At 40.4% G+C, this 24062-nt stretch overlaps 1 protein-coding gene across 2 annotated transcripts in view; it reads right to left on the reverse strand.

Annotated features, from left to right (window-relative positions):
* UBE3B (ubiquitin protein ligase E3B) overlaps window positions 1-24062 on the reverse strand; it is a 2006489-nt gene that overhangs the window by 1684790 nt on the left and 297637 nt on the right. For both annotated transcript variants that reach the window (XM_044068510.1, XM_044068511.1), the window contains exon 8: window positions 22334-22419. In XM_044068510.1, the coding sequence (XP_043924445.1) occupies window positions 22334-22419 (86 nt within the window). The remainder of the gene's footprint in view (window positions 1-22333; window positions 22420-24062) is intronic.

Raw genomic sequence — 24062 nt, forward strand, 5'->3', positions numbered from 1 at the left:
GCTTGCACCTGTCACCCCTGGGCTTTTGGATATTGGCAAAGGCTCTTGCCACCCCATAGTGCCTTTTTTAGGCAAGGCTCAAAAGACAAACCCACCTCCATAGGTATCACAAGGGATAAGAAACAGAGTAATGCTACTCAATGCCAGAAGTCTAAACCTCAAGATGCACCCACTCGAAACTCTCCTTAGCATGGAGAACATCAATATCTGTGCAGTAACAGAAACCTGGTTCAAGGCTCCCGAGAGCACCCCAGCACTACCAGGTTATACCTCATACCATGTTTTTCGGCCCCAAAACTTGGACCGAGCCACAAAAGGAGGGGGAGTATCAATATTCGTCAAAGATACCCACACCTCCAGGTTGGTGGCACAGCACAAAGCATCAGAGACTCTCCATGTGCAACTAGCAGTGGGTAAAACTGCCTTCCAGTTTATAGCCTGCTACAGCCCACCCTCACAAACCCAGGAACCCCACTTCACCTTCCTGAAAACACTGGAAAATATGAAGGCCTCTCCAAACACCATTATATTGGGCGACTTCAACTACCCAAACAGACTGGGAGCATTACTCTAGCTCCAACACCCTAGCCCAAAGGTTCCTAGAATTTATAAACTCAAATGCTATGGAACAACTTGTTACCACTCCCACAAGAGGGGAAAACATACTGGACCTGATCATCACCAACATGGGGACTCTATGCTCCAGACCAGAAGTGTATCCCTCACTGGTAAGATCAGACCATAAACTAATCTCACTAGATATTCACATCCCGACCCCAGCCCCTGCCCAAAAAACCACAGTGAAAAACTTCTCTAAAGCAAATTTCACACTCCTCAAAACCAAGGTGGAATCCTTCAAAGCCCCCGGCCTGTGGAAAATATGGCCCAGACCGCAGAATCCTTTATAAACACATTCTATGAACACCTTCAGGAATGCATGGATCATGCAATCCCAAACAAAACCAAGATGCAATCCTCCAAAGGCAGGCGTCCTGTCTGGTGGACCCCAGCCATAAACAAACTATACAATAGAAGGAGGAAGCTACTAGATGATAGAGCAAAATCCCAAAAAGGGAAGGCATCTCTGATCAGTATTAGCAAAAAACTACGGGCACTCATAAAATCGTCTAAGGCCAGCTTCAAGAGAAAAATTGCACAGGACACTAAGGATAATCACATGGCTTTCTTTACTTATGTTAGGAACCTGGGTGGGAATTCCCAGATATGCTCAGAATTAGTCCAAAATGACAAAAAATACACCGAACCCACAGACATTGCCAACATCCTAGCTGACAGGTTCAGCGCAAACTTCTCCCCCCTCTTCCTCACCAAAAGGGCAAATATCTATCCCGGCAGAGTGCTGCCCCCCTGACATCTCAGATGCTCAGGTAAGAGCCGCCCTCTCCAAAGCAAAAAACACAGCATCAATGGGACCAGACGGTGTCCCGGGCTGCGTCCTACATGAACTCCAAGAAGAACTAAACCCAAACATAAAACTACTGTTCAGTCTCAGCCTTACTACAGGATATGTACCCAAAGAGTGGCGTACAGCAACAGTGGCCCCTCTCCACAAAGGTGGTGCCTCAACGGATCCTGGAAACTATCGCCCCATAAGCCTGACTAGCTTGGTCTGCAAAGCTATGGAAAGGATGATCATGGAACTCATAAATAAAGATATTGGGGACCTACAGACACTGGATCCTACCCAGTTCGGCTTTGTTAAGGGCAGATCCTGCCTCTTAAACCTGGTTGATTTCTTTGAAACAGTCACCAAGGCCACTGACGAGGAAAAGGTGGTCCACACAGCCTACCTGGACCTCGCAAAAGCCTTTGATACAATACCCCACTCGGGCATTATACATAAGCTCACCAGCGTAAATATAAACCCCTATGTCACTAGACGGGTTGCAAACTGGCTCAAGGACAGAATCACATGGTTAGAATTGCTGGAGCCATGTCAGACTCCAAACCAGTTACAAGTGGCGTCCCACAAGGCTCAGTCCTGGGACCTCTCTTGTTCGGTATATATTTCGCAGAGGTACAGGCCAACACGGAAGGACTGTGGCTGACCAAGTTCGCAGATGACTGCAAACTGGGCGCCATAATCGACTCTCCAGCCGACAGAAGCATCCTACAAAAGGGCCTCAAAGAAACAGACAACTGGTGCCAGAGCCATGGCCTCAAGCTAAATGCCAAAAAGTGTATAGTCATCCCCTTCGGCAAAAACAAAGTGCCTACAAATTACCACATAGATGGTAATCCATTAAGTACGGAAGAAGTAATTAGGGACCTGGGGACCCAAGTTGATAGCAATCTCTCATTTGACAACCACGTGGCCAAAGTGGTTAGAAAAACATTTCTTGTTTTCCTGCCTTACTGAACTAGAGTAGTCCAGTTTTTTGCTGATCCTCTGCATTTGTTTTTAGTTTTGTTCCTGTTACTGGATCCTTAGGAGATTAGGAAGGAGGGAAGTTTCTTTGGGTCTTACCAGCACTGAGGCGCCTTTTTCGGATTTTTGGTGAAGTTTCAGTCAGACACTTGATAGTAGTAGTCCATTGGGTATTCAGTGTCACCCCTAGCTCCTTTGTAAAACACACTATAAACGCACTAAAGCAGCTTGACCAACCTAGCATGAGAGCAAGTGGTGGCCGCGGTCAAGAAGCAGCAAGCAAAAGAGGCCAAGTGACTCTTCACCAGATATAAATTTTTTGTTTTATAAGTACAGTATATTATTAACTTATGTTATTATTTGCTACATTTTATCAATACGGTTTTGTGATTTCTGCATTTCTTTCTTTTTTTTACTTTGTTTAAATTGTTTCTAAATTTAACACTGTTAAAGGATGTTTCTAGAGTGTCACTGTCACAATTTTTAGCGTCTATTGTCTCTGTAAAAAATTTTAAAAAAAAAAGAAGAAAAAAAAAAAAATATGGGGGAGGAAAAAAAAAAAAAAAAACAAAAAAAAAAAACAAAAATTCCCTTTCTCTTGTTTTCCTGCATTTACTCTTTAGTTTTAGTTTAGTTTCTGTTACTGATCCCTGTGGGCTTTAGATTTTTTTAGCACTGTGCTTTCCAGTGGGAGTATTAGGAGTGGGCTGTCGAAGCACTGAGCCTCAGGGGGTGGGAAGCACTGACTTTCCTTTCAACCGGGATTTGGTAGCTCTTTGTCAGAAAACCAGTAATCATTGGTAAAACACGCGTTTTCCAGCTTTTACCTACTCAACTCTAAACACGCTGAAACACGCAGCGTGATCCAGCATACCTACCAGTGTAGAAAAGAGTGACTAAGTATAGAGCGTAGTTTTTAAGCAGATTATTAAAGATTTAACTTTCTTTCTTTATTATTGATTTATTACTTTTGCCCACTGTTTGCTTTGTTTATTTAATTTGGTTTTACTAATTTTTATACTTGTTTTATATTTTTTCTGCATTTTACACTGTTTATTGCATTTAAAAGTTACTAATTGCTGCAATTTCTTTCTGTGTTTTCACAACTAAAAAGCGCCTTAAATTTTACAGCATTTATAGCATTTACTGTCTGTTTTTCCTTGTCTCTGTAATAAAACAAAAAATCCTGTTGTTTTAGTTCCTGTACTATTGAGGTAGTTATAAGGTTTTTTTGCTGTTTCTTTGCTTACCGTTGGGAGTGGGAAGCACTGATGCATTTTTTTTATGTCTTTTGAGGAAAAGTTTCAGCCAGAGCCAGTGGGAGTATTGGGTGAGCGCCTTTTGGGCCCCTTCATGTTTCAGCCAGAAACTAGTAGTCCATTGGTCGCTTTGGGCCAGAAAACCTCTCGAGTCACAAGAGCTAAGAGTAAACATTTAAACGCTGGCCATCTAGCTGGGAAACTTCCAATTTTCCCATTTTTGCACACTAGAGCAGCCTCCGGCTAATACTGCGAGCTAAAAGGCTGATCTAACCTCTTCATCTTCCAACTTTCTTTCATATCTACTACCTGATCTGCAAGTAGACTATGATCTCATCTGGTACTTGCAGCTTATCTGTAATCTCCAGTACTTAGCAGCCCAGTAGACTATTCTCCCACACCAAGCTTACCCCACATAGTACTTTTACTTGCTAAAGGAGTCTTTTTGGGGATATGATAGAATTATACCACCCTAGTACCTACTCGACTAGTTTGATTAAGTCTCTTTATCTACTACTTTCTAGTAACTGGAGAGATCATGTAGCAACACATCAGCTCACACACAAAAATCCTCTTCACCAACAGCACAGGCTTAAGAACTGCCTCCACAACACAACCATAGAGCCAAACAACAGGAGGACAAATACCACCACAGACAATACTATAACCCCAACATGGTACCATCACAACAAACAATACACATACTCACACAAACACATACAAGAAGGTAACTTCCAAATCACCAACCAAGTCACACAACATACCAGAACAACAAAAAATCACACATACTCTCACACAAACACATACTCCAAAGTAGACACTAAAAAATTCTACTCAAACAGCCTCACCTTACCAAAACAACAACCCAAACACACACCACCTCAAACAGTCACAGCCAAACACACCACAGCCACAGTCAGAAACAGAAAGGTCTACACAGAAGCCTACAAAGAAAATGCTAGACACACTCAGACGCCAGGCCATACAGCAAGCACTCAAGGTCCTGCTAGCGGGTAAGCTGGGTGAGGCAGGAAGGTTGTCTAAGTCTGGTGCTGTCTCAGGCACAGGTACCAAGTTGGACGCCAGCACTCAGACATTCTCTGCAGTAGGTGAGTGGACCTCCTCCCTCATTACGCATCGGATCCTCAGACGACCTGATCATTGACCTCCTTGGACTACATGACTCCTGACATGAAGAGCTCTCTCTGATTGGCACCTTGTGGCGATGTGATGCCACACCTCAATTGCTGGGATTGACATACTGGGCAAGCTGGCAGGTTACAGTGATTACATGAGCTTTTAATAATTGGTTTAATAGGCTGGTGTCAATGGAAAAGGCTCCGCAAGGGACGGCTTGGACCTGTCACCCTGACTAGCCATGCTGGCAAAAAAAACTTAAGTTGCACCTATAGGCAAAATTTCCTCGGGGCAATCTCAAGATGCAACACTCCTGGCCAGAACATTTAAAACTAAGGGTAATTCTGTGCTGTAGAACCCTAGCCAGGGAAATCTCAAAACTAAGTGTAATGCTACCAAGGCCTCAACCCACATATCATCGGCCACGATTCTGAGTGACACCTGATGCATGGAGACCATCGATGAGCAGCAGCAAGACAGGTCACCTCATAAGGCTCCACCTCGCACCCTAGCACTAAACAGGAACAAGAAGGAGGGATCATCCCCGCAAATAACTGGACAACACCACTCTGCAAGGGGTAGCACGATGCATCGGACACCATCCAGGTGCAATTATATACTGGCGACTCCACTCATCTCAGACCATAAAGGTGCAGGCACCACTCTCAACCTAGCTCTGCACTCATACCATAAGCCAAAACATTGAAGGGATAAATAACCAAACAACATAAACACTGTCAAGAATGCAAATGCTACACAAGATCACTAGGTACACTACTGAGAACAATCTGACCCAAAGATTCCGGGCCTCAACACTCTAAATGCAATGGAACAACTAGTCATAACTCAACAACCATGGAACAAGATCTCATACTTGATCCAAGAGGAGAATCTTTAAAAATCTCACCATGAAAAACACCTCATCTCACTTCTCAACACCGGAAAAATACCCCTTGGAGGTTGGAGATCCTAGTGATCACAACCCACAAACTAAACACTACAGTCCCTAACATCAAACCTGGACCAACAAAACTTCCAAATGCCAAAACTTCTCCAAGGTCTCGAAACCTTGAGTAAACTGTACCAAAACCCCTTATCCCTCTCTGTGCAAAGTGGTAAACATTACCAGTCAAGCCATTGAAAGCAGGAAACAAATGCTAAAACCACCAAAAATCAGGGAAAGCATGGACTGAGATCAATCCCAAACAAACATAAAAACAAAATACCAAAAAAAGTGTGTTGCCCTCAAAAACTTTGAAAGGCCAAGCTTTTGATCAAAACAAAAAGGAAAAAAAAGAGCTCCTATAAAAATCAACTTGAAAGTAATGAACCTTTGATCAACTTAAGGTAAAAAAGAGAAGCAAAAAAATCATCATCCACTCCCAGGAAAGAAAAATCGAAACTGACTGCTCAAGAGGATCATCCTTGAAATGATCTCTAAGTATGAGACCTTAGGACACAACCTCCACATACTGGCTGCATCTGGGAAAATGTGCCCTCACTCCTCCCTCAAAGGAGCATCATGCCAATTCCAGTGACTTGGTGTGACAGCAACACTTCCAACGCCTGACCTCATATCTGGAGATATCCATTCCGACCAGACAACATCCCACCATTGGTGTCTCTCGCCTCCCGTACCCAACAAAAAAGCACCTATAGCTGGACCGGATGGTGTCCCCCTGGGTGCCCCCTCACATTCTGCTTGCGAGGAATTAGCTGCCACCGCTGGGACAGCTTAAGGGAAGAGACAGCCTCAAAAGACAGTAATGAGTCTAAGGAGTGGCCATTTGGTTGGTTTTCCCACTTCATGGCAAGTGCATCCTTGGGATCCTAAAATTACTGCCTAGATTAGCTTTGGATGACAGCATCTGCAAAGGACAGGAGAAAACTCCAATGCAAACTCATAAGCTTGAGATTAGGGAACTTGTATACAAACAGACAACCCAGTTGGTGTCACCACAGTTGCAGATGGTCAAGGGGCAAACTGCACAAGATTTTCGAGGGGTTGGCCAAGTGAACAAACCCCAAAGGCAGTCCATACGAAACTCTCCAGAGCCTGGCAAAGGCAGTAGTGGTGTCCACTGACACAAGGTGCTATCAGAAGGTCATGCAGAAACATGTAAACCCATGCATCACAAGAAAAGTTGTAAGTGGCAGATAAATGACAAAGTCTGCAGAACGCTGCAAACTGTGCGCCCCACCGCCAGTGTCCAAGACTCAACATCCTGGTCCACTCTTGACAAAACAATCAGAAACAGTGCCAGAAAAACATTAGGATGTTCTGCAAAAAATGACAGAAGACCTCACAGAGGAGATCACGGGCAGACAAAGCTACATTATGAAGGCAATCCACCAGAATAGAAAAAAATAATTGTTAGAGCCATTTGATGAAGACCAACCTCAAAAAAGCATAGACATATCCCTCTGGAAGTAAGGTGACTCCGAGCCTACCATATAGTAGATATCCACTGAGCATTGCATTGACAACTCATGGGGACCCAGGTTGACAGTAGCCTTCGCTTGATCCCCCAGAAAGCCGTGAGAGATCTCAAGGTCATATATCACCCACCTGATCATGACAGATAGAACTCATTTTCACAAAGGTGGCTGCCCCCACCACTATGAATTAGACCTGTGCAGGGACACCTCACAACCACCCGTCTGAATGTAAAACCTTCAAACGGTCATAAATAGAAAACTCCCAAAAGACAGAACAAAAAGGAAGAACCCCCCTCTATTGTGATACATAGCCCGACTGAGAACTGACAGACCTCATTCAGTTTGATAAGGCTGGGATGAGGTGAGGAAGCCTGACACATAAGGCTCAAAAACCCAGATTTGCAACCATATGAAGTGGAATTGACCTTAGGATCCCTCAGAGACATACGCATGGGAGAAGATCATCTTGACACAGAGACTATATAGAACGCATGAGGGATGAAATCATAGAGACTCCCTATGAGGTGGAACTGAATCTATATAGCCCACCTAATCATGAAGGGATTCACATCTAGATCACGCGCGGTCATCGTGCCTCTTTACTCATCCCTCATCAGGCCCATAATTGAGTACAATGCCCCTTTTGGAATGTATCTTACCAGACACCTGCAGCAACTGGAAAGACCCCAAAAGTACCTCACCAAGAGGATCAAAGGGCTCAAACAGATGCCATATGCTGCCCGGTTAAAGAAACTCCAGCTCTACTCAGTGGCATACCGCCTGCTCAGAGGCGATCTGTGCCTGACATATAAAGCCATGCCCAACCCGGAATTAATGGACATGTTGCACCTCAGAAAATCCAAATCCCATCAAGCTACATGCTCGAGGGACTTGAACCTCAGCACTGAAATAAATAGGACATGCTGGAGGGACAGATTCATAACCCAGGGGCTCCCTTCACTCTGGAATAAAATCCCAGTCCAGGTTAGGCAGAGTCCCTCAATGACTCTCTTCAAGAGGAATCTTGATGAGTGGATGGGAGATCATAGATTTACTTCTGTGTCACTGTTAGACAGAGGCACAGTATACTAACCTCGAAAAAGGGCATAGCAAAATTAATTTTAAAATGGGTGGCGAAAGCCAAACACACTCTGGCTAGGCTTGTAAATGCCTTAGGGCAGATAGCCTAGTATGAACCTATGAACCATGACCAAAGTGTTTGACTGTATAGTGAGTGATTCTAGTAAGTCCAGGTAGGCGGTGTGCTTCTCTTGGTTCATGGTGAGGGACCTGCAGCAATTATGTGGTAGGGTGCTTTACCTATAGTTAATTGGACCTGAAGTAGCTCTAGACAGTCATACTGTTTAACCAGTCTCAAGGTGTATTTGGCATTAATGAAGATGGATACACCTTCAAGTTTTGTTCTTTCACACTTGTTTTGGTGTCTGACCATGTGGAAGGCACTGTAGCCTTGGACGGACAGGGTGCTGTCTGCAGCCTTGAACCATGTCTCAGTGACTGCACATACGTCAGCATCTTCCAAGCTGAGGTGTGCTTCTAGGGAGTGCAATTTCCTATTTACGCTCCTAGCATTAAGCAGCATAAGCTTGCGTTTATCTCAAGTGGATTTTTTTTTACATTGGGAATTTTGACATTGCCTAAAAAAGGAACTATGGGGGAGGCAAGCACCTTTGCCCGTATCCGAAATTCTAGAGAAGACAGGTGAAGACCATTGCTGGCAAAGTAGAGTGGTCTGTCAATCATATTTTCCCAGGCTGACAGATACTGGATCCCCCTGGACTGACACCAGAAGCTAAGCCAATTACTTAAGTCGAACATTTTTGTGGTATCACCCTGAAAGAAGGAAGAGTGATGTTTAAGGCTAGGGACATACCGGCCTGGGACACACAATCTGTGAGCTCAGTCATGTCTCTCTTCACATAGTCCAGAGAGGTATGTCTCAAGTCATTCACCCAAACATGTAGTATAAAAGAGTCATAGCAATAATTGCTGTTGAGTGATATGAGTGCATGCATGATTTGACAGATCCTGGCACCTGACAGGGAGCTGACCATGACCTTCTTGTCCAGCCTGGTGAGGGGGACCATCTGTGTGTCTCACTATGGAGTTGCCTATTACCAGATTTGGTTTTGAGGTGTTTTGTCTTAAGGACATATTTGCTGAGACACTGATGTGTGTGTTATGTGTAGTGGATTGCATTTGCTTTGCAGTGTGTGCAAGTGGTTTGCGCTTGGGAGGTCTCTGAACTTTTGGTAAGCTTCTATTAAGTACCTCCTCATATATGTGGGTTTATGTGCTGTGACCTTGTTTTGTGTGAGAGGTTGTGTATGTATGCTAAAAAGAAGTTATGTACTCACCGTAACGCTCCATGTGAGTTGTCCATCTTGCCTTCATTCTGTTATTGTGGGTTTGGAACTGCTCCTCGGTTCCGATTTGGCCGTTTAGAAAAGCTCACAGTCTTCAACTAGCTCATGGCTTACTCCCTATCCCATGATGCACTCTTCAGATCTTGTTTGCTGGTATACTAATATGCATACATAAGAGTTCTTCCTTATTTTATAAGCCAACAAGAGGGTCAGAGAATATCAGATGCCAAACAGTAACCTCTTAATCCTCCGGGAGCTAAAGGCTGTGGGATGTAAGAATGTAGGTGAGATGGACAACTCACATGGAAGGTTATGGTGAGTACATAACTTGTTTATGTGAAATTGTCCTATCTCGCCTTCATTCTGTACTTCTGGAACAGCGTCCCTAGCACCATCTTTCTTGGGTGGCTCATGGGAGAACATTCTTCAGAACAGTGGACCCAAAAGAGGCCCTGTCCCTGGAGGCCAAATCCACTTTGTAATGAGTGATAAAGGTATGAGGCCATGCCCACATTGCTGCTGCACAAATGTTATCAATTGGCAATTTTGCACGAAATGCAGAAAATGTCAAAATAGCCCTGGTAGAATGACCTCTTATTTTATCTGGAAGTTGTTTGTTTACTGACTGACAGGTGAATGTGATGCAATCTGATAACCATCTGGATAGAGTGGCTTTCACTACTGAAGCATCTTTCTTGCAGTCTAAAAAGGATAGAAAAAATTGGTCAGTCTTTCTAAAGTCCTCTGTTCTGTGTAAACAGAAGTGTAATTGTCTGTGTCCGTCAAGTTGGTGTAACATGTATTCTGCTTTACTGCCACACTTGGGGGAAAAAAAACTGGTAAGTCTATGGACTGCTTTAAGTTTGTTTCTTAGCATACTTTTGGTAGAAATGATGGGTTTATGCGAAGTGAAACTCTGTCATTGTGAAATAGCATATAAGGGGGTTTGATAGATAATGCTTGTAACTCCAAAACCCTCCTAGTTGAAGTGATAGCCATTAAGAAAATCGTCTTACAGGATAAGAACATCACGTCACAGGATGATGCAGGTTCAAAAGGGGGAAGAATTATATGGGATAACACTAAATTTAGGTTCCATGGAGGTAGACGTGGTTTAATGGGTGGTCTTAGCAGGTTAGTGCCTCTCAAGAAAGCTCTACAAAGTCTGTGGGACTTGACGTGTGGTCCCCCTCCTCCAACATGAAAATTAGAGATTGTTGCCAATTTTATTTGAATGGTAGCTGCAGCTGCTCCATCACGAAACAGAGTTGCTAAGAATTCCAGTATGGAAGATACAGGTGCAGAGAAAGGGTCAATATGATTTTTTAAGGCCTAGGAGGAAAATCTTTTCCATTTGCTGAGATCTCTTCTCCAGGAAGCTTTGTGAGAAGAAATCAGAATATGTTGTACTGAAGGTAAAAGATTAGGTAACTTGGCTATGCTTGGAATTGGAGCAGCCAAGCTGTCAACTTGAGGGTTTGAAGAGATGGATGGAGCATTCCCAATGGATGGATCAGTAGATCGGCACTGGGTCCAGAATCCAAGGCTCCTCCTGAAAATGAGGCCACAAAAAGGGGAACCAGATTTGACAAGGCCAGTAAGGGGCTACAAGTATTAAAGTTCTTCCCAATGCGCTGGTTTTCTGAAGAACTTTGGGCAACAATGGAAATGGAGGGAAGGCATAGAGGAGACCCAAGGGCCAATCGTGTACAACTGCATCCCTTGGGGATTACCCCGGCGGGGAAATTAGGGTAAGTTAGCTGCTGCATTTGGCATTCATGGACATTGCAAAAATATTTTCAAAACCACACTTTCCCTCCCTTTTGTCCTTTAGGATGAGGTCTAGAAGGTGTGGAAAAATGGACTCAAGATGGCGGAGAGAGTTTTTCCTTCTTGTTCACACCTGGTTAGTGTGTCTTTGACCTTAGGCCCGAACAAGGGCGAGGCGTCGAAGGGGGCATTAACGGATGACTTGAAGGGTTCCACAAAGTTACACAAGCGCATCCAGGAATGTCTCCTAGCAGAAAATCCTGAACCCACTGCCCTACTCACTCCATCGACTGTATAAGAAATGAGCCTCATGGATGAGTTTACTACTGAATTAAAGATGGAGAGCTGGGGACACTATCTGCTACTTCCGCAGCTACTGAACCCTGTAGAGCATCTCCAAGGTCCTTCAGGAGATCTCTCTGTAACCTGGTGAAGTGAGTAAGATAATTCAGGGACCCGAGTGTAAAGGTCGCTGAAGAAAACATGCGCTTTCCGTATCTATCCATTGTACATGACTCTCTGTTCGGGGGATGGGCAGAAGTGGTGGTCTCTGACAACTTCTTGGTGGCCGCCACCAACACCATTGCATCTACTGGGACACCTTTTGTTAGGAAGGTTTTATCCTCGGGGGATGTAATGAATTTATTTGGCCTCTGGGGAACAGATTCCACTGAGTCTGGAGACTCCCATGTCTTTCGATAAACAAAATCCATAAGTTCATTGAAAGGTGGAGACACCCAAGTGGTGGAAGGGCGAGACGCAAAGGCCTTCAGATAGACAGACTCCTCATCAGAAGGGTTGATAGGCTTCCAGCCACCTCTCTGCTTAAGGATCTCTAGGATGTTTGCAAAGGAGACATCCTCAGAGGGCGACCATGGGGACCATTCTGACTCACTGAGGTCTGTGTCTGATGTGATTGACTCCTCTGGGGAGTCCAAATGTTTCCTCTTGCATAATCTCTTGCAAGGGACCTCTTCAGAAGGGCATTCTGGAGAGGTTTCAGAAGAGAAGGGTTAACCCACTGGGGCATACTGAGGCCTTGGATCTCCATGTCTGTGTGGAATCGATTGTGCAGAGATAAACACTGGTGCCTTTGGGGAAGGAATGACTGTATCTGAGAATGCGGCTGCCCGTGGGGACAGCACTCTCCTCATTTCCTCAAAAGCCCCCCACCCATGACTCGAGGAAGCTCCCAGTTCTGAAGAACTAGAAGGCTTCCCCAGGACCAACAGGGTTGGCTTCAAAGCTGATGTAGGAGCCGAGCTCACCCATGCCGAGGCCCCAAGAGGCAAGTTTGGATCCGACAAATGTCCGATCCAACTATCCTCCCCAGACCCAACCGGAGAGCGTCAGCTCAGATGGCACACAGGAAGTTGGAGCAGAAACTGGAGCCACCAATCCTGTAACAGGTCTCGGCTACGACGGTTCCACTATGACCAGCACCAAGCATTCAAGCTCCGAGGCCCCGAGGCAGGTCAAAAGAAGAATCAATAGTGATGGGGTAGGTCCACTTGCTCCGAAACCCTCTGGGTTGGCTCTAACAATATTTTGGCCAGCGCTGATGTACTCAAGAGCCTCCGCACCACACGATCCATATCATCTTCTGGCAAACTCCTGGAGGACCGAGAAGAGGGGGCAGGAGATCTTGATCTCTGTAGTATAGGTGACCTTAAAGATGGAGATACAGGCTACACGACAGGAGAACGGCTTTGAGACTGCAGTACCACTGGTTCCAAAACAGGAGGAGCAGAGATAGAAGGTTTTTCAAGCCTGATGGATTTCGGGTCCAATGAAGTAATTTTTGAAATTTTATTTGAATGTCCAGATTGGACTGAAGAGGATAAAGATTTTTTACTTGACTTCTCAGATCTAGGAGGAGGGAAAAAGGTTTCCTTTAATGCACTCTGACCTTCTTCTAAGACTTCCGAAAAAGAAGTCTTTAACAATCCTCTCAGTATGAGCTTATTTTTTCTTTCAAGGAGAACCCTCGAACTAAATGAATGGAATGGAGTACGACTCCTGCAAATGTACTGCTCCAAGGCAATAGACACATTCAGTATGACCATCCGTCAAAGACATTTTCAGAGAGCAGACAGGAAACATTTCTTAAACCCTGAAGGTTTAGTGTCTTTTGATTGCTTAGATCACAGTAATTAGCAATGCAACTCAACAACAGCAGTAAACTATTGAAGCAATAATACTCTACTATCTACAGCCTAAAAGGGCTCTCTAACTTTAGGTAGGAAAACAAAAGAAACCACCAGAAACCTTTTTTTTTTAAAAGCTAGAACAAAAAGCACATCACACAGGAAAAAAGCCCTCTAACAGAAAAGGGCTGAATCGCTCTCTAAATTAAATGAGCTGACTCAGCAAAAAGGGGTCAAACTTTTTTTTTTTTTTAACAGAACAAATGCACACCACACAGGAAAAAGCTCTCTAAATCAAACGGGCTGAGCACTCTCTAAGTTAAACAAGCGACTAAGAGAAAAGGATACAAACTAGTTCCCTATACAGAAAAAACAACACACACGGAATTATATGTGAGTAGAAAATACCTATAAGCAAAAAAGTAAACACAGCACGAGGCTAAATAAATGTAATTTAAAGTTCACACACAGGGAAACGGGATAGGGATGAAACTGTGAGCCTTGAGACAAACGATGGCCCAAAAAGGAACAGCAAGTAACGGACACAATCTAATACTGTGACTAACAAAGTCAAACGACTAACTAGTATAACAGCTACAAATTATTTAAAGGGGAAAGTAGAAGCTTTAAATATATAACACAAATTCAAAAGGTAACTTAGCCACAGCCAGTTGAAAAACACCCGATCTGTTTAGTGGCAAACGAGATCTGGAGAGTGTCTTAGAGCATCATGAGATAGGGAGTAAGCCATGAGCTAGTTGGAGACCTTGAACTTTTGTAAACGGCCGAGTCAGAACCCAGGATCGGTTCCGAACCCACAAGTACAGAATGAAGGCAAGATAGGACAACTTCACATCAACCTGTTTGATGTCCAGTTTGTTATGTGAAAGAACCACTCTGGCAAAGGAAGGATCCACAAACTACATCCAATCAATAGCATAAAAAGAACTTCTTTAATAAATTCCAATTCAAACGATAAAAACAGCAGAGTTCTCATACAAAAGAAACAACACAGTAAAGTTAAGCGCTTTCACCTAGTTCAAATACCAGGCTTCTTCAGAACTCTGACCAAAGTAATTTACCCCATTAAATAGTTTGAAAAAACATCATGTGACAAACCCTCCAATGCAGTTAAAAAATTTAAAGATACAATGCATTCATTTATACAACTGTACAATGAGACCTGGTCCACTAAGTTAAAATCTATTGGACAAAAAATGTCAAAATACAAATAGATGCAAGGTGTAAATCCAATGCATGATTCATACAGTACAAACAAAACACTTTAATAATAATTAACAATTAATAATTAAAATACACATTCCCAATCATAATCTGGCAGCTCTTAGTTTTAAAACACTGCCTATATTAATGTTGTCATTTAGTCCCGGGGCTCTTCCAGCATCTAATTTAAGTTGCTAAAGCAACTCCCTATATGCCAATTTGGATTCCCAACTACCTCCCCGGGGATCCAGACAAACCTGCTCAAGTACAAAAAACTTAATATCCATATTGTTACAATACTGGGAATGTTTGTAAAAAGCATTAGTTTCTTTCCCTTTACTCACTTCATATAAATGTTCGTATACTCTCCTGTTTAAAAACCTTTCTGTTTTCCCTATGTAAAAACTTGAGCATTGTATACATATCCCCAAGTAAACTACCCCTTTAGACTAACAGTTAAAATATTGGTGGGAATGAATGTTAAATTTCCTGGACGGAATATACAGAGAACCCTGATTAAACATATAGGGGCATTGATGACAGGCCCCACACTTGTCTTCCTGACCTGCCCCAACGATTTAGCTACTCCTCTCTCTACATAATCCTTAAGATTCATATCTCTTCTTCTAATGAAATGGGGTTGAATAGGAAAAAAAACAGAAATTTCATCATTCACCTTTAAGACAGGCCAGTATTTAACAATGATTCTCTCTACTTCGGATGAAGTTCCTGAAAAAGTGTGCATGAAGGAACATTCCTTAAGATCACTTTTTAAAGAGTCTTGATCCAAATCACAATCACCAGTCCCTAGTAAAGGAAAAATGTTTATTCCTGTTCTCCATAACTTCCTTAAATATATTTTCAATCAGTTCCTCAGGATAACCTCTCTCCAAGAAGAGAATATTAATGAAATCCACCTCTTTCAAGAATTCGTCCCTAGTACTAGTCATTCTAGAGGCCCTAATTAACTGGCCTTTCACTATTCCCCTTTTTTGATAAAAGGGATGTCCACTGTCAAAGTGCAAGTAACTCTTTGGAAATGTCTTCTTTCTAAAAATTTTTGAGTGAAAACAATTGTTCTTATAATCCTTAGACAGTGTGACATCTAGATAATCTAAACTTTCTTCCCTCGTAACCATAGTGAATTTCAGAAATTTGGTGGATTCATTAATATAATCAAAAAAATTTTTCTAATTCTTCCTTTGACCCTCTCCACAACAAGCAAATATCATCTAGAAATCTGATATATTTAATTATGTGGTGGGTCCAATCTGTTTGAAATATAAATTTCTTTTCCCAGTAATATAAAACACAGTTAGTGTATAATGGGGCACAATATGCCCCCATAGCAACCCCCTTCTTTTGATGGTAATATTCTCCATTAAAATATAAAAAATTATTTTTAAGAACAGTTTCGGTAAATTCAGTTACTAAATTAATAGTATTGTTGTTCAAACCAGATTCCAAAGAGAGAATTTCTGAAAACCATTCTAACCCTACCTGATGGGGAATACTCGGAAACAATTCAATAACATCAATTGTCACCATAAGCAACTCCAGCAACTCCTGGCTAAAAAGTTCTTTCCTTATTCCCTTTAAAAACTCCCATGAGTCTTTACAAATATGCTTTATTGAAGCTATAAACTTCTTAACCTTAGAATCAACGTAAATTGCTAAGGGTTCAGTTATACCCCCTGCACCAGCCACTATGGGTCTAAATTTAATATTTTCAATCCCTTTGTGAGTCTTGGGGATACCAAAAATTATAGGGATTTTTGGTTTGTCGACATGTAAAAAATTGTAAAGCTTATCATTTATACTCCCTTGCATTAAATGATCAAATAAATACAATTTTATCTTAGCATAAGCTATGTTAATCTCATTTTGAGAGACTAACTCATAATTGTCCATGTCCTGTAAAATATTCTGCATAAAATATTCTGCATATACATATAGTCAAAATTTTACATTAAAACCACACCACCCCCCTTATCTGGTTTCATTACCCTGCATTTTTGTTCTTTTAAGGATAGCAAAACTTTATCAGTTTCAGAAAAATTACCACTCTTAACATCCTTATAGTTAAGATGCCTAATTTTCTTCTCTACCAATTCCTCAAATATTTTCAAAAATGGGTGGGTAGGGGGGGTTGAAAGTACTCACCCTCGAAAATTCGGATTTTTGTTGTTGTTCCTGACCCCTAAATAATATACTGAAATTCAACTGTCTGATAAAAAGTTTCAAATAAATAATTGTATTTGCCAGTATCCCTGGACATGAGGGGAACAAATTGAAACCCTTTGGTAAATAGATTAAAATGTTCATCAGAAATGTCAATGTCCGTAAAAGTGAATATAATAAAATTCCCTCTTTTACAAACTCTGTTCTGGACTTGAAATTCATTCCTAACTTCACTGAAAACATATTCCTCTGAGGTTGGATCAATGAAGTAGTCTAATTCCGACCATAATTCCAATCCCTCCCTCTGAATCTCCCTCCCCTCCTCTGATACTGAAAATCCTGTGTAGAGTGCTTCCTTTCCTTTTCAGCTAACCTCTCACTTCTTCTTAATGTGGGGAATTCCCCAACTGGGTCATTGTTGTGATCACTGTTCGAATAACCATTTTCACCATTAATGAACATTTTGTCTTGATCGTTAAAAGAATAGTGTGTTTTAGCCAATGGATAGGCCCTTCCTTCCCAATATTCTAACAAATCTCTCTCCGATTTTCTCTATTTCATTTCAATAATCTTTTCACAATGATGGTCTACCTCCCTAAATACATTGTCATATTTAATTTTCTCTCTCCCATTTAGCTGATCATTTAATAATTTCTTATGTACATGGTTAAGTTCCTTTAAAAGAACATCACTCCACGCTTCATAATCCTGTATCATTAAATTCATAACTTCTATACCAGTTCTGTTAAACACTTCACATAACTGCTCATATAGATTACTGTCAGGATTTACATCGTTGGGAAATTTAAATATCCGTAGCACCTTAGGGACTCTATTGACTTGCACACACTCTCTTAAATAATCAATTTCTAGTTGATTAGCTTTAAATGAATATAATTTATCACTAAAACCTTTAAAAAGGTCATCAAAATTACTCGTTTTACGAGAAAAAGTACCTTCATTAAAGTTAAATCTTTTTGTGGTCCAGGTCTCGAAATTAAAATTAACATTCCTTCCGTTGTTCCCAAAGTCAACCCCACCACAGTCCGGTGAGTTTTTGTTGTTATTAATGTTCCCCACTGTAGAATTCACAACCAATTTTGCCATTAATAGCACCACCAGAGCGAACTTCGCCTTCTGTGACTGCCCGCGAAAACGTCGTTGCACGTCCGTTACATGTATTGAGAGCGTCGGATCACTGCTGCTGGTTGCCCGGGAAACAGGAAACAGTGTCAGGTCCCCTTTCTCGCAGACTGCCAGTCAATTGAGTTAACAAAGCCATTACTTGGTTAAACTCACTTCTTGTAACCAGAGCATTGTCCATAACCTCCTGGTTATCTCTCAAAATGGTAGGAGTGTCTATAAATTTGTCGGAATCCTGTCCTTCAGCCATCAAAACCAGAAAACAACAAATTGGAATGAACTGCAACCAAGAACCACTCTGGCAAAGGAAGGATCCACAAACGACCTCCAATCAATAGCGTAAAAAGAACTTCTTTAATAAATTCCACTTCAAACGATAAAAACAGCAGAGTTCTCATCCAAAAGAAACAACACAGTAAAGTAAAGCGCTTCCACCTAGTTCAAATACCAGGCTTCTTCAGAACTCTGACTAAAGTAATTAAACCCATTAAATAGTTTGAAAAAACATCATGTGACAAACCCTCCAATGCAGTTGAAAATTTATATTTCAAACAGATTGGACCCACCACATAATTAAATATTTCAGATTTTTAGATGATATTTGCTTGTTGTGGAGAGGGTCAAAGGAAGAATTAGAACATTTTTTTGATTATATTAATGAATCCACCAAATTTCTGAAATTCACTATGGTTACGAGGGAAGAAAGTTTAGATTATTTAGATGTCACACTGTATAAGGATTATGAGAACAATTGTTTTCAGTCAAAAATTTTTAGAAAGAAGACATTTTCAAACAGTTACTTGCACTTTGACAGTGGACATCTCTTTTATCAAAAAAGGGGAATAGTGAAAGGCCAGTTAATTAGGGCCTCTAGAATGACTAGTACTAGGGACGAATTCTTGAAAGAGGTGGATTTCATTAAGATTCTCTTCTTGGAGAGAGGTTATCCTGAGGAACTGATTGAAAATATATTTAAGGAAGTCATGGAGAACAGGAATAACATTTTTTTTTCCTTTACTAGGGACTGGTAATGGTGACTTGGACCAAGACCCTTTAAAAAGTGATCTTAAGGAATGTTCCTTTGTGCACACTTTTTCAGGAACGTCATCCGAAGTAGAGAGGATCATTGTTAAATACTGGCCTGTCTTAAAGGTGAATGATGAAATTTCTGATTTTTTTCCTATTCAACCCCATTTCATTAGAAGAGATATGAATCTTAAGGATTATATGGAGAGATGAGTAGCTAAATCGTTAGGGCAGGTCAGGAAAAAGAAAGGTACCTACAAGTGTGGGGCCTGTCATCAATGCCCCTATATGTTTAATCAGGGTTCCCTGTATATTCAATCCAGGAAATTTTAACATTCATTCCCACCAATATTTTAACTGTAAGTCTAAAGGGGTAGTTTACTTGGGCATGTGTATACAATGCTCAAGTTTTTACGTAGGGAAAACAGAAAAGTTTTTAAACAGGAGAGTGTACGAACATTTATATGAAGTGAGTACAGGGAAATAAACTAATGCTTTATACAAACATTCCCAGTATTGTAACAATATGGATATTAAGTTTTTTGTACTTGAAGAGGTTTGTATGGATCCCCGGGGAGGTAGTTGGGAATCCAAATTGGAATATAGGGAGTTGCTTTGGCAACTTAAATTAGATGCTGGAAGAGCCCTGGAACTAAATGACAACATTAATATAGGCAGTGTTTTAAAAGTAAGAGCTGCCAGATTATGATTGGGAATGTGTATTTTAATTAGTAATTGTTAATGATTATTAAAGTGTTTTGTTTGTACTGTATGAATCATGCATTGGATTTACACCTTGCATCTATTTGTATTTTGACATTTTTTGTCCAATACCTTTTAACTTAGTGGACCAGGTCTCATTGTACAATTGTATAAATGAATGCATTGTATCTTTAATTTTTTTAACTGCATTGGAGGGTTTGTCACATGATGTTTTTTCAAACTATTTAATGGGGTAAATTACTTTGGTCAGAGTTCTGAAGAAGCCTGGTATTTGAACTAGGTGAAAGCACTTAACTTTACTGTGTTGTTTCTTTTGGATGAGAACTCTGCTGTTTTTATCGTTTGAAGTGGAATTTATTAAAGAAGTTCTTTTTACGCTATTGATTGGAGGTCGTTTGGGGATCCTTCCTTTGCCAGAGTGGTTCTTGGTTGCAGTTCATTCCAATTTGTTGTTATGTGAAATAACTGATTCCAAATTCATAGTGTAATTACATCTCTGACATATTATATTTGCTTGTTTTAGGAATAAATGGTTGTTAGTATACATGAGGCAATTACTGCATTGCCTCAGGATGCCCATGTCAATCAGGCTGGATGGAGACATGGTTGGAAACTGAGCTTCCATTATGGCAGGTTTTTATCATTACTACTGAGAAGTGGGCTAGTTTGACCAGATTTTTCTATAGGATTAACAAAGGGGCTTATTCTATTGAAAGCTAGGGGTGAAAACTACGGTAATGCTTCTCAGTGTGCAAAAGAGTTTCCTACAACGTAGCAGGGAAACTTGGGAGGGTTCACTAACAGATGTCTAGGAGAAAATTGACTTTCAAAGCATTTGCATTTATACAGGGCACCACTCAACCCATTGAGCTATGCACAGCTATGGGCAAATAGGAGTCTTAAAGGTGAAATTAAACTACCAGTAGGGAAGCACACAATGAACTTTCCTCCAGTAATCTCCAACTCAGATGAGGCTCAGACTATACACTTCTGCCGCAAGGGTGCAGGCAGGGCCCTCCTAATATAAACGGCTGGAATAGTGCTCAAGTATAATGATACAATCCTAATTCAACCAGATCTGAATCTAGTCTATGCTATGCATTAACTACTTAAAGCAACAGAACAGCTTTCTTAAAGTGCAGAAAAATACAGTAAAAATCAACAAAATGAGGCAGCAACATGAAAAAATAGTCAGCAAAGTAACTCACAAGGAACTTATTTTTTCAAACTGTGGCAGTGGATGCTTTGGATTTCAGCAGAATCTCTCCAGAACTCTAGCAAAAGTCGCCAAACATTGAGCAGCTCCGGTTAAAAGAGGGTAAACCCACGCAAACACAAGACTTAAATAAAGGCAACAAACACTTTTAAGCTAAACTATCAATGGGAAAGCACACAATGAGTTTTCCTCCAGTAATCTCCAACTCAGATGAGACTCAGACAACACACTTCTGCCACAAGGGTGCAGGCAGGTCCCTCCTAATGTACGACAGATAGAACAGTGCTCAAGTGTAACAATACAGTCTAGATTCAGCAGAAATTAATCTAGTCTATGCTAAATACTAACTACTTAAAGCAAGAAAACAGCTTTTTTTAAGTGCAGAAAAATAAAGTAAAAATCAGCAAAATGAGGCAGCAAAATGATAAAATACACTCAAGCTAAGTGCAAAGAAAACTCAAGAAGTGTTGATTTTTTAAGTTTTAGCGGTGGATGCTTTTGATTTCAGCAGAATCTCTCCAGACACCTGGCAAACTTTGCCAAACACTGAGCAGCTCTGGTTAGATGACCTATAGTGGTACTGTCCTCTGCACAAACTGGCAACTCTTCAAGCAGCTGTGAATAGTGGTAAACTATGGACAGCATTTCCTATACAGGATTTTAAACTGGAGAGGTTTGCTTAAAAACTAGGCTTGGGTTCAATACCGTGGCAATATAAAAGTGACAGAATCAGGAGCCAATGAAACATCCAACTTGGTGTCACATATCACTATCCTTTATAAGCACACTTTATGTCTTCATGTGCAGCCTTAAACTTTAAATGTTGAAAACATCAGAAAATAAGGATTAAACAAACCACTAAAAGAAGTTTGACTTTTATGAGCTGTAAAGCCCATCTGACATCAGTATTGTCATTTTTCTTCATTAAACAAAAGTGCTTAAAATTGGCAAATGTTTATGAAATGTTTTACTGATGTATAGTCATTCAGCCTCATTTCTACATATAATAATTAAACTATCATGCAAGGATACACTAACAGTCACCATGCTAATGTTAAAAATAAGCCAGTGGCTAACTTTCTAATGAAAATCTTAATTAGAAGCTTGACAAAATGTTAAGAATGAGTGGTGATTCAGATTTACTTAAGTGGAAAAAAAAGATGCAGAAAAGCAAAAACACTATTTGAAACAATGTTAAAATCCAAGAGAGTGAACAATCACACTAATATTCATTTACAAAGTTTTCTAACTTTAATATCAACTAACAGCAAAGTACAAAACTAGACACAAACCTGTAGTGTAGCATAAAACCCTTTCTGATTAAGGTGGCCCATTATATTTGCACAGATGCGATTCATGCTTGGCTTCACCACTTCCCCTGTAAATTGAGCAATAATTAAAAATCTGCCATTAAAATGATCCTGTAAGTACAGTGTATATTTAGATGTGTCTTGCGACAGCAATTAAATGTTTTGAAGAATTACTGCAGGTATATTCATTTCTTTTTTATTTGCTAGCCAGATTATTGGATTGGTATAAGACACTTTTTTTATTCATGACCTGAACCAAATGTCCAGATAAATGACAAGAAAGTACTTTATTTAGTACAGTGTAACATAAAAATTGTGAGACAAACACTGTTCTAACATTTCTATGCTGTATCTCCACTCGGAAAAGTAAATGCTACAGATAAGACCTCGAGCTTACATTTACATAAAGGGTATGCAGTAACTACACAACTTGAGAGCAAAGTAGTGAGCAAGGAAAACAAACTTTAGGCCATATCTCTAAGTAAGTACTACTATTCTAATTTAATTGCTACTAGCAAATAGTATATACACAGTGTTTATATGAAAGGGCTTCAGTAAGTAATATAGGCATTTAGTATGTGCACGGTACAATATTTGTGTTTAAATGTATTTACAATAGTATACAGTGACAATGTATTCACATTAGATGTGACAATATTATAAGAACAGAGACAAAGAAGTAGAAGACATATTACTTGAGGTCTCAAAATAAAACTTGTCTCATACTATCAAATTCCTTTACTGTATTATATACCAGGTATAAGGTATATTTCCTAAAAACAAGCTCAGACTACAAGATGCAGTGATGGAAAAAGTCCCTGGAGAGATAGAGGAAGGTAACTAAAATATACCAACTATATTTTCACTGGGTTGATGCACACCTGATTGATATAATGCTATAATTCAATATGGCATTTTAGCTGAATACAGTGTTATCTCAAGAGTTACATTTAAAGCAGTCCACCCAAAATCTGAAAACAAAATATGGTGCAATGTTTCATTTGTGCATAACCTGAAGTAAGTTTCTCATTTAGCTTGTTACCACCCCCAAACTATCCTTTTGTCATGTCAGTTCTACACCCAAATACCTTCAGGTTAACAGCACTCAGAGCTCTTCTTGTGTTACTGAGGCAGAGTGTAGTCTATATGTTACAAGAGACATTCACCTAATGTGATGGAAAGGTGTCAGAGTCTTAAAATTATCAACCAAATGTAACAGCGACCATGGTCAAATTTGGCAGTAATATCAATAATAAAGACATTGTGTGATCCAATTCAATGAACTAAATGCAGGGTGACTTCCAACTCAGTATGCACTATTGTTAGAAAGAAGGAAAAATACATACTGTTCAAAATATAATAAATGACACGACTTTACTGAATTTATAGCAAGTAATTAATATAACTAAGCAATGTATGTATTCACTGAAGCAGAAATAAAAAGTGATAAGAATTAAAGATGGCTACTAAAAAAAGTAATTAATTCACTTTAACTACACTAAACAAACTGATTTACTTGCGGAAAAGATTTACAATCTTAATCCTAGCAACAATAAACTGCTCACAAACTATATATTCAGCTGTGCAGTGCTAAGATAATCAGCTCTACTCTATGTACAGAATACACAGCTAAGGAATTAAAATATTACAAAAAATCTTTCTGAAGAGTGAACAACTTGCAAATACCAATACCTTGATCCTTAGTGATTTC

Source organism: Protopterus annectens, chromosome 4.part0 (assembly GCF_019279795.1).
Source record: "Protopterus annectens isolate FY-2018-M chromosome 4.part0, PAN1.0, whole genome shotgun sequence".
Classification (NCBI taxonomy): domain Eukaryota; kingdom Metazoa; phylum Chordata; order Ceratodontiformes; family Protopteridae; genus Protopterus; species Protopterus annectens.